The sequence below is a fragment of the Cervus elaphus genome, chromosome 23, assembly GCF_910594005.1.
Source record: "Cervus elaphus chromosome 23, mCerEla1.1, whole genome shotgun sequence".
In the NCBI taxonomy this organism is placed as follows: Eukaryota; Metazoa; Chordata; class Mammalia; order Artiodactyla; family Cervidae; genus Cervus; species Cervus elaphus.
The window spans coordinates 59,159,134-59,171,196 of record NC_057837.1 but is presented as its reverse complement, the minus strand read 5'-3'; the positions used below and the strand labels follow the sequence as shown (position 1 = coordinate 59,171,196).

General features: G+C 42.2%; 1 protein-coding gene across 4 annotated transcripts; it reads left to right on the top strand.

The window, feature by feature from the left end:
- CSTF1 (cleavage stimulation factor subunit 1) lies at positions 1–10,960 on the top strand. Of its 4 annotated transcripts, none has more exons than XM_043883353.1 (7): positions 22–136; positions 550–620; positions 2,679–2,879; positions 4,308–4,585; positions 4,689–4,886; positions 5,973–6,363; positions 8,775–10,960. In XM_043883353.1, exons 3-7 carry the CDS (start codon positions 2,711–2,713, stop codon positions 9,032–9,034), a joined length of 1,296 nt encoding a protein of 431 aa, XP_043739288.1. In that variant the 5' UTR covers positions 22–136; positions 550–620; positions 2,679–2,710; the 3' UTR covers positions 9,035–10,960. The 4 variants fall into 4 exon arrangements, with proteins under 4 accessions (XP_043739286.1, XP_043739288.1, XP_043739285.1 ...); XM_043883352.1 differs by lacking the exon at positions 22–136 and adding an exon at positions 267–341; XM_043883351.1 differs by lacking the exon at positions 550–620 and having other exon boundaries at positions 1–136.
- Positions 10,961–12,063: the final 1,103 nt, after the last annotated feature.

The following is a 12,063-nucleotide window of genomic DNA, read 5'->3' as shown; positions in this document are numbered from 1 at the left end:
GGAAGTGGTGGAGCCAACGGCCCGGCACGCCCGTGGCCGTTCTAGCGCCCGCGGTGTTCTCTGGATCTGATATTTGTCCGTAAAGCACCAGTTCCTTGGCGTCAGGGTTGTCGCAGAGTAGATAAAGTTGAAGGAGGTGAGCGAGTCTTTCTATCGTGCCCGTAAGTAAGATGGCGAGAAGGGCAGGCGCAAGTTGAGGGGTGCGGATCGATAGCGCAGCGCTCGGCGCGACGCCCTTTGCGCGTGCTCAGTGAACGTGCGCACGGAGCGATTGATCGGGCAGGATTGGCGCCTCCATTTTTCTAAGAGAGAGCGGGAGACCGAGAGAGCGGGACCAGCGGGTATGGAGAGCCAGGGTTGCGTGGAGAGTGGCTGGTGCGGTCGGCTGGGACCTTTAGGGGACCATCGTGAGGACCAGGGCGGGGCGGGAAGGGTCATTAGTGAGCGGGGTGGCGTGCGCCCTGAGTTGCTGGGCTTGGCCTGCACTGTCCCTCCTTTTCCATAATGGCCTTGCTCACACTCTCCCTTCCATCCTTCGTTGGCCTCTAGGTCGGGGTCATAGCGGAGCGTTCGGTGAGGGGGCGTCTGTGTTCTCGCCTTGGTCCTTCTTCCAGCTCCAGGTACAACTTGTCCTGCACTGGGCTCTTCCTGCCCTCGGGCTGTAGCCCCTTCATCTGCCAATTTGGGGATGGTAATTACCTACTTACTAGCCCAGCGAGCCAAAGTTCTATGGGAGTTAAGCGGGGTTCGTCCTCTCATTTCTTATTTAATCTCTTGGTACGCCGGGTGATGCGCCTAACATAAGTGAAGAGACAGGATGACAAAGCCACATTTCCCTTGCAGTGTTCACTGATTTCTTTGAGCGGCTTCATCATCTCTGTTGTGCCCTAGTGTTTACACAGCATGGATTTATGTGTATCTGCTCAGCCCCCATCAGTACAGCACAGTAAGAGGACAGGCTCTGGGTTAGGATCCAGGCTCTGCTATTTACATACAACCTGTTGAATCCTGGGTGAGTTAACCTTTCTGGGCCTCCAGTTGCCCACCTCTAAAATGGGATTAAATGAAGGTTGAATGAGGTATGCATATTTGTTGCTTACACCATGTGTATTACGTACTGTGGCTTAGTCACGTCGGACTCTTGTGACCCCATGGACTATAGCCTGCCAGGCTCCTCTGTCCATGGGATTTCCCAGGCAAGCATACTGGAGTGGGTTGCCATTTCCTCCTCCAGAGGATCTTCCTGACTCAGGGATTCAACCTGGCAGGCGGGTTCCTTACCAGTGTTGCCACCTGGTTATATGCTATACAGAATGTCTAAGGAATTTTAGCTAGCTTTATTAATATCATTAAGGGTTTAAGGAATAGTACAAGCAGTGGTTAGTAACAACACAGTCTCTAGAGTCAAACCTACATTCCAATCCTGATTCCTCCCAGTTCTGAGACCTTGGGCAGGTTATATCCCCTCCTCACCTGTAAACAAGATTATTGGATCTCTTTTGCAGGATGTAGTTGAGGTTTGAGATGAAACATGGTCAGCACCCAATAAATGTTAACTGTTCTTATGATCAGTAGCCTCAGTAATTCTCCAGAGGGCATTGTGTAGTTAAAAACATTGTTCCCCACTGCTTTACTACAATCTCCCACTTTCAGAATTACCCCTGTGTAGTGCAGCAGTACCAGGAGGTACTGGTGTTAATAGACCGCTGACCAACCTTATTATTCTTATCTCTCCTGTGGTCTTTCAGTTTTCTTCTCTGCCACAGCCACCTGTCTGCCAATGACTTATTCTTTATTGTTGTTTCCCATCTCCAGTGTCTACAGACCTACACATATGTACAAACGTAGATTTTTATAATCAAATTATCTAATCATGTTCACCAGTTGGAGTTCTTTTTTTTTCCCCCATAAACTCAAAAACCAACCATTATTTACAATTTTCTCTTTTGCTTTCTTGAGACTGAGAATTTGTAAATCAAAGTGCACAGTCCTTCCAATTTTTCCATTTTTTTTAAGTAGTTGTTTTCACCATATCCTGTTCACAAATATTTTATTAAGCAATGCTCTCCAAAGCATTCAACTTGACTTAGTTTTCATTGCATGATAGCTTTTTTGCCCTAATGTTTTGATTTACTGTCTAATTAAATTTTGTAACATAACAAGCTCCATTGTCTTAAAAAGTGTTTTTAAAAAAAAAAAAAAGTGTTTTAAGAATAACCATAACTGACCTTAATAAATGTAACAGCTTAGGCTGGTGGAAACAGTAGTGTCTGGGCATCCACAATAGCAGCTTTCTGACCTATTGCAACATTACCAGTGTTTTATTAGCAGAAGAAATGGAAGATTCTGGGGATTGCAGTGAAGAATTAAAGTCGAGGGTGGCTAATTTGGCAAGGAAGCAATGATGAAGAGAGGTCTAGCTGTAAATGTTGGCTGACACGTTTTGAGCTGTTTGTGTGCCACTGTGCACAAAAGAATCTACATGTACCATCATGTTTAACCTTCACTGACTTTTGAGAGCTGAGGCCCCTGATCTCAGAGAAACATAGTTGCCAACCAAAGAGAATGCTGGTAGAGCTGAGATTTAAACCCTGAAAAGTCTGACCAGATTCCTGTGTTGCTTCTGTGGTTTACTCCTGCTTTTGCCCTTCATTATCACCTGTTTTCTCTTGTTCCAGCTGGCAGAAAAATTCTCTTCCTCTTCTCCAAGATGTACAGAACCAAAGTGGGCTTGAAGGACCGCCAGCAGCTCTACAAGCTGATCATCAGCCAGCTGCTCTATGACGGCTATATCAGCATTGCCAATGGCCTCATCAATGAAATCAAGCCTCAGTCTGTGTGCGCGCCCTCGGAGCAGCTCCTGCATCTCATCAAACTTGGTAACTTGTGAATGCCAACTCTTCATTGAGCCCATGACAGTTTCAGATGTTTTTCAAGATGATTGCCCTTTCATTTTAGTGCTAGTATGTATCAAGTACAGTGCTAGATATTGGAGGAGTAAACAAAGTCCAGATTGTGAAGGTTTTGAGCTGATTCTGTCTAGCCTCTGGATCTTTATATGAATTATCTGGTGCTTTCTGCTGTTCTACTTATTATTGCTTCAAATCTCAACTCAAATGTCATCTCAGAGTCTTCCTCATCTCTTCTAAAATAACTTGAACATCTTCCCCATATGTCCCCATTTGCTCTGAAATAACAGTCCTATTTCCCTCATTATAGAATCACTGTCTGAAATTTTCTTTATTGTTTAGAGTTGTTGTTTCCCTCACAATCCTTACCATCCACCGAAAGACTGAAAGTTTAATAAAAACCTTGAACCTTGTCTTGTTCAACAGTGTATCCTGGTGCATGCCTGTGTCATAGGAAGCAATAAGAATTACCATACATATTTAAAAAAAAAAAAAAATTACTATACATGTTTATACCCTTTGACTTGGCAATGTAAATTGTGATTAGCCTGGGGAAATAGAATGATTTCCACTGAAATGCCCAACAATATGGAATTGGTTATAAAGGTTCTCGTATCCATAAAATTGGGTCCAACAGTGTGATGTGGATGAACATTTATTACACTGACCAGGTGTTTGTTCTGTATGGTTAAATGACCGAGTAAGTCACACCATGTTATATGGTGTGGTTTTATTTTTGTTTTAAGAAATGAAACAACCGTGTGCGTGGAGAAAGGCTCAGAAGAATTCATATCACCATGTTAACAGTAATTATCTCTGGGTGATATATCATACAAAGTTATGTTTATTTTTTGGTTCATCTGCATTTCTGATTTTTTCTATACTAGTCAACACTGTACAATGTCAAGTTATTTTTCAATTCAAAATGCAAATTCTTGATTGACTTTATTCACAGCTTAACACTTTTTTCAAAGGTGTTTCACTAGTGCTACTACTCACACTATGTCTGACTTAATGAGCTTCAAAGCTGCTAATGACAGCTCTTGACATGCAAAATATTAAAATTCAGAACGGGAAAAAGTGGGTGATTTAACTGCAGAAGTGCTTTTTTTCAGCTTGTGTAGTTGTGGTTAAAGTAGAACATTTCAGAGGCAAGTATCTGGGGAGAGGACTTCACCTAGTGGAGCCTAACTTCCCACAACCCATATTGCCTTACAGTCTTGTCACTGTGTGTGCTCCCAGCTCAAAATACGTAATTCTGTACAGTATTAAGTGTCATGTGGCTACAAGAACTAATACCTTGACATTGGCAAATAGCATTCCCAGTTTGGATCAAGAACTCTGCCTTGTCCTTTTAAAATAATGTTTTTCCATGCCTTTCATTTTTACTGCTTCCAGGAATGGAAAATGATGACACTGCAGTTCAGTATGCAATTGGTCGGTCAGACACAGTTGCCCCTGGCACAGGAATTGACCTGGAGTTTGATGCAGATGTCCAGACTATGTCCCCAGAAGCGTCAGAGTACGAAACCTGCTACGTCACATCCCACAAAGGACCCTGTCGCGTAGCTACCTATAGTAGAGATGGGCAGCTAATAGCTACTGGATCTGCTGATGCGTCCATAAAAATCCTGGACACGGAAAGAATGCTGGCCAAAAGCGCCATGCCGATTGAGGTGAAGATCCCAGTCACATCTTACCATTTATCTTCTGTTGTCCCTTCTTAGAGGAATGAGGGTGAGTCCACTTAGAGTTTCTCTTCTTTCCTTGTTGGCCTAGGTCATGATGAACGAGACTGCACAGCAGAACATGGAAAACCACCCAGTGATTCGAACTCTTTACGACCACGTGGATGAAGTCACGTGTCTCGCCTTCCACCCAACAGAACAGATTCTCGCCTCTGGTTCAAGGGATTATACTCTTAAATTATTTGATTATTCCAAACCGTCTGCAAAAAGAGCCTTCAAATACATCCAGGTGAGGAATGTCTGGAAAGGAGCTTCTGTTTTTCTTCTTAAATACAGTGAGCTGATGTGTGACTCTTCTCTTTCTCAAAGTTGTCTCCGTGGTCATCCTATAAACAAGGAGGCTGCATTGCCTGCCACAGATGGCACGGCTCTCGGGCTGTCAGGCGCCAACTTCCTCTGGCCACTCAGGGCAGCTGGTGGGCAGAGATACGGTTCAGAATTCACATCACTCTTTAAAGGTTGCAGGTTCTTGCTTAAAGACAAAACATAACCAACTTCTCTACAGTGTAACTTATGGGAATTACAAAATTATTTAGTTGGGACACTCAGGTATTTGCCGAAAAAGCAACATTTGGTTGCCTTATTTTGCAAACGCAGTTCAGACCTTCTGGTGTTTTAATAGTGACTTCCACCTCCATATTTGGAGCCCTGGGACAAAGAAGCTATTCTTTTGGGGGGCGATCTTAGTTCTCTGACCAGGGATCAAATCTGTGCCCCTGCAGTGGAAGCACAGAGTCTTAACCACTGGACTGCTAAGGAAGTCCTAAGGAGCTATTCTTAAAGTACAGTTTTTTTATCTTTATTCACTAATTGTATATGAAGGTATCATGTGTGTGTGTTAGTCTCTCAGTCATGTCCATTTCTTTGCAACCCCATGGATTATAAATATAACCCATCAGGGTCCTCTGTCCATGGAATCTCTAGGGCAAGAGTGCTGGAGCAGGTTGCCATTCCCTTCTTTGGGAGATCTTCCCGACCCAGGGATTGAACATGGGTCTCCCGCATTGCAGGCAGATTCTTTATGGTCTGAGTCACCAGGGAAGCCCCACAAATGTATCATAGAGTGATGATATTCCATTCTGAGTTCACCCATTGTTTATTTGAAAATAATGAAGCTCACTTCTGTGTTCTTTGGAATAGTCTCACCAGTAAATAGTTTTGGAAATCTTTGTTTAAATGATTCTCTCATTAAGTTCTTTGTTCTTCTCATGCCTGTGTAATATCTGGTCATTGTTTTATGGTTTCTGTGCATTGGCCAGATATTCTCCATAGTTCCTCTAGGCTTAATAGTGGTTCCCCTGCTCTCTCCCGACAGGAGGCTGAAATGTTACGCTCCATCTCCTTTCATCCTTCCGGAGACTTTATACTTGTGGGGACTCAGCATCCGACACTTCGACTTTATGACATCAACACATTTCAGTGCTTTGTCTCTTGCAACCCTCAAGATCAGCACACCGATGCCATATGTTCAGTGAATTACAATCCTAGTGCTAATATGTATGTGACTGGTAGCAAGGATGGCTGCATCAAATTATGGGATGGCGTCTCAAATCGATGCATCACAACGTTTGAGAAAGCACATGATGGCGCAGAAGTTTGTTCTGCCATCTTTTCGAAAAATTCTAAATATATTCTGTCAAGTGGAAAAGACTCCGTAGCTAAACTTTGGGAAATATCAACAGGACGAACGCTAGTCAGATACACAGGTATGTGAGAGGTTGATATCAATTCACATTTCTGAGGTGTTTTATTTTCCAGAACTCTTGAAACAGATCCACACAGTAAATCCCCATGTGAATCAAACAAGAGGCAGAGCTGGAAGTAGAAGCCACAGTTTCTTAACTTGGCTCATCTCAGTATGTTAACAGCTAAAATTAGATCTGATTCTACGCAAGTAACACTTGAGAGTTTGGAGGTTCATTTGTATACCCATGGCCTGCCTGTTGCCCACAAAAACATGAACATAGTGCAGAGAAAACCCTCAGTGAGTGAGAGGGAAGATCTTGGCTTGTACCTGAAGAGAGGAGGCCCCCGCAAAGAGACCCCAAGTGTTCTGGACCTGTATAAATACTCAATGATGTTAGTCTGATTCTCTGATTAATTCACATTGGTCTCTGGTTGTAACAGTTGTGCCAGAGCTCTTTTTACGAGATCCATTTAAATGGATCCTATCCCTGGCAGTCAGTGTTAAGGTCTAATTATTTGATAGTAAGTGTTAAAATATTGTGTTTCATTCTTTTGATCCTCATAGCAGCAAAGGCTGTTTGGTAGAAAACCAGCTAGTTTCCTCTGTTGTGAGCTGTTTGCGTAGACACTGAAATTACTGTGACCAGAACTTAAAGCTCATAAGAAAACAACACTATTGTAAGGGATCTCCTGGGTTGTTAGTAAGTGAAGATTGGAGAGTTAGTGACCTGGGAACCGCTAGGGTGCAGCATAACCTACCTTAGGATTATCTCATAGTGACCAAAGTCAGCTTCCTCTCTGGCTTCCACTGTAGCTGGTGCAGCATGGAGGAGTCATTTTTGTTTTAGGAATGTTTGGAACATTTTTGTGGTTATATGTGATTGATTGGTTTGTTTTGCTAGAGAATTGGGATTTGGTTTTTAAATGAGAGTATACTGAATTTATATGCAAATTCCCTTTTTTCCTAATTCACAGTTTAAGACTCCTTCATGTCAGAACTTTTGGATCTGTTTTTCCAGTTTTAATGTTTAGTTAAAATTCAAAGGGCTCTTGAAATAATGAAAGAGAAGGGAAAACTATCAAGTAAATATGAGACATTTTGATGTTAAAAGTTAACTTAAAACACTGTAAACAAAATTAAAATGCTGGACTTGGGAGGAAATATCCATAGCATATGTAATACACATGTCAGATATTGGTCAGTGAACCCAAGAAAAGATGACCAACTTCACCAAAAACCTAAGAAACAAAAATGGAAGTATCCTTTTCTTGCTCATCATATTTTAGGAATTTAAAAGATTGGTATTACCTAGTATCAATAAACATCTCAGGAAATCACATATTGTTAGGAATATTGATTGGGAAAATATTTCTGAAGGGCAACTTGGTGTCATAGATCAAATTTTTAAATATACATATATTTTTGATGTGCTATACTCACTGTTAGAAATTTAAGAAGAGTCTCGGGAAGCATGCACACACACTCATAGTAATGTTTGTTGAACACTGAGCCTGCCAAGTGGACTGGACATCATACCTCCTTTTAATCCCCACAGCATCCTGAGGACGAGTGCTCTGATTATCACAGGACAGATGAGGCCCGGGGATGTTAAGTCATTCGTTCAGGGTCACATCCAGAATAAGTACTGAGTCCAGATCCAACACCACAGTGTGTATTTTTCCCCATTGAACTATATTGCCCTGTTTGTAGGTCTCCACCACATACAGTATGCTGTGACTTGGATAAATTACAAATGAGTGTACAATGCACAGAGATATTTGGAAAAGTTGCTCATCAAAATGTTAACCCTAGGTATAAGGTTATCAGATAGATTTTTTTTTTAATAGTTTATGTAATACTTTAAACATAAAATACAATTTTTTATTCATGGTCATTAAAAAGCATAAAACTTCCTTCTGGAGAGTGGCTGCTCATACAACCCAGTGCTTCTAGTGCTGGGAATTTTATCCCAATGAAATATCTCCAGCAAGGATGTTTATCACAGCATGCCAATTGGATACAAACTACATGCGTGGCAAGAAAAGGATCATTAAGTAATGGTGCTTCCAAACAGTGGGCTACTTTGCAGCTAGGAAAAAAGCATGGAGAAGTGTGCCCAACATGAAATTAGATAATGTGGCACTACTTGTATATTCTTTTTCTTTTTAAGGTGTTTTTATGCCTGAAAATCATCAGAATATTAACAGAGTTGTATTAGGAGGTGGGCCCAAAAGCGATGTTCTTTTTTCATATATGTATATTTTTTAAGAGTTTCCAGAATTGCACAATAAATGTGTATTACTTCAACGATTAATGCTGTGGTTATATCAGTACAGCTAATAACAAAAGTAGAGCAGTCGGGTGTCTAAGATGTGAACTTGGAAAGCCGGCCCTGGCGCCCAGGCCCCTAACCTCTCGGTCTCTGTGCAGGCGCTGGCTTGAGCGGGCGGCAGGTGCACCGGACGCAGGCCGTCTTCAACCACACGGAGGACTACGTGCTGCTGCCGGACGAGAGGACCATCAGCCTCTGCTGCTGGGACTCGAGGACGGCCGAGCGCCGGAACCTGCTCTCGCTGGGCCACAACAACATCGTGCGCTGCATCGTGCACTCGCCCACCAACCCCGGCTTCATGACCTGCAGCGATGACTTCCGGGCGCGATTTTGGTACCGGAGGTCAACCACGGACTAGAGCTGCCTGCGCCCAGCAGGGTTCTTTCCAAGAGGACTCTGCCCTCTTCACCAACCCCCCTCCTGTGTCCGTCACCAGCCTCAGTAGTAAGTCATCGCTCCATCTCCAGCGGTTGTGCTGCCACCTCTACATCCTTCTGGGATTTGTATGAAAGAATCTTTTTTTACCTTGATGGAGAATCATGGTGGAAAAAGTTGGAAACACAGATCTGTGCGGTTGTTCTGCACTCACTGATTATTACAGTGTGATTTTCATCAGTTTTGTAAATACAGGACTTACTATTTCTCTAGACTCTTGATCATTTGATGGATAGGGTATTAAAGTGCTTTCTGGATCCCACGTGGATCTGTCATGAGGAACGTGCATCCGGATATTTTTGTCAGCTTCTGTGCCTGTTCTGCATCCTCCTTGTATATTTCCAAAACACATTTCGGCATATACATAGGCATATAGCTCTGAAAGTCAAAGAGTTTTATGCCTTATTAGGTTCATTTAAGAAAATCTATCAATTCTATCCTAAAATGACATCATTCTGATAATAAAGATCAGATCTGCAACTTTACTGTCAACACACGTTTCACTTCAGTAAAATGAGTGGCCGGCTTTTCCTGAAGATTCGTAGGAAGTGTGTGTCCCAGCACGCTTCCCTCATAGTCCTTTCACAACCTAAAACGCTTGTCTTCAGTAAGATGACCTTGTTACCCTTTGATGGGAAACATTGACAGTATAGTCGATCTAATCAAAATTAGGTGAACCGGCTACTGCTGTCAGGTGTTGCTCATCGTCAGGAATGATCTCTATCAATTGACTTTCTCCTCATGTGATTTTAAATCTTAGCTTTGAGTGCTCTTCAGCATGTACCATGACTGCTCATCTTGGATGCACCCAGCAGCGGTGTTCTCAGAATTTTTTTCCTTTTTTTTTTTTTTTTTGCAATTAACCAAATAATACAGGTTTTCTTATTCTTAGAATTTTTTATATAGTGACAATACTTCTCTGGATTCAATTCTAGCCTCATCAGAGAGCCCTGAGCTCCTGTTACAGATAGATGTTCTGGTTTATCATTATCCCCCAATACAGATACCTCATGATCTGAGTAGGAGTTGCTAGAAATACAATCCGGGATCATTTGATAAAGATACTAAATAGACTTAATTGTTTTATGTTATAGGAATTAATATTATAGTCTTCTGAAGTTTACTGTTTAAAGCTTCTGTTTTAGACATCATCTTTAAGGATCATTTAAACTCTTTGATCTATAAAACCATTTTCATGTTAAGTCACAGGTTTATAGTTCAGGTTTCCAAAGAGCTATATATTTGGGTCCGTAGTGAGTGTAAATTTTATTTTGTGTCCTGATTCTCCAATACTTGAGCTTGGCCACCTGTGGGTGCCGTTTTTATAAGACTGAAAGAAACCTGCTGAGTAGAATAAAGGATAACCAGTTCTACCCAAGAAATTACCAGCCAAAACTACCCACATTTTCCGACTTTCAGCCTTCGAAACGGTAAAGTCAAGGTCTAACTTTTCTGCTGCTTCTCTCTGAGATGCACTGGGATGAGCACACTACACTCGATACTGGTTCCGTTGGACCTTTTTAACCGTTCATGAATTGAAATGATAATGCCTACTTTTTTCCAGCTTTTGGAATAGTCTCAGCAATGTGTCTGTAGTTTCAGGACTTCTGTTTACAAGATCAAGATGCTTCCAAGTGTTTCCAAAATAACTTCTTTTTAAAATTTTTCTTTTAAAACTCACATTCATGTTTCGAACTAGTGTAAAGGGACTTGGTTTCCTCGCATCACTAATTATACCACAGAACACCCTGACATGACACCCTAACATTCAGTCAAGATCAGAACTTAAAACTTCAATGTTATTTTTTTTAAAGATATGTGATTTCTAAAATAAACTTTTTGTATATAATGATCATTTAAAGCTAGTTCATTTTTGGGGTGGAGTTCTCTTGCATGTTTCTGTTACAACATAAGGTCTTGAACAGCCATTGTGAGCTTGGATGGATACTTCCCTCGGCTTCTTTAGTGTTTTGTTCTGGAAACCAGATTTAGTCACCTGTAGATGTGTATCTTTGCTCTTCTATGAATTTAAAATTTTGAGTATAATCCGTTTTTTTAGATCATTCAGAGAAATCTACCTTTTGTCTTAAGCTTTGGTTTCCCTTGCATGCATGCCTGCATTCTCAGTTGCTCAGTCATGCCCAACTCTTGGGGACCCCATGGACTGTAGTCCACCAGACTCTGTCCATGGGATTTTCCAGGCAAGAAGACTGGCGTGGGTTGCCATTTCCTTCTCCAGGGGATCTTCCCGACCCAGGGATCAAACCCCAGTCTCCTGCATTGGCAGGCAGATTCCTTATCACTGAACCACCCAAAAGAAGAGATTGTTGGGGGGAATCCCAAGTCTCAGCTCTTTTAAGAGAAATCAATTCTCTTCCAGGCAATAGTGTCCTTTTCTGTGATTGAAGAGCTTATCAAAATCATCCCCAACGTGCACTTCCATCAGTGAAGCTCCTTTTTTAAAAACACATCATGATGTAAACAGAATTGGGGGAGGGGGAAGACACTGACTTCTGGGGGAAACTTCTGCTTTGGAAAGAAACAGCGGGCCAGGACCCTCTGAGAACCATGTACAAACCAGAACAGATTTCGTGTTTAATCACTAAGTAGATAGCTGAGCTAGCAAGAGAGTGCGGGAGCTCCTGAGGCAGACCCCACCACACAGCCCGCATCCAGAGCACTAACAGTGACGGCTGCTGGTAACACCACGGACATTGGCAGTCCCTTGTAGTCTAGACTCCTTGAGCTCTTGAGTCTTCACAAGGTAGGAACTTTGATCAAAGACCCAGGAAGAAAACCCAGAACCCAAAAGGTGCTTACCCCCACGAGCTAAAAGGTGATGTTGACAAAATCCCCACCTCAGAGAAAGAGGAATCCTACCTACAGCACTGGCTCAGGTTTGGGCCTGAGGAAGAGGGTCTGTGGTGTTGGCACGGGGGAAGGCTGTTGAGA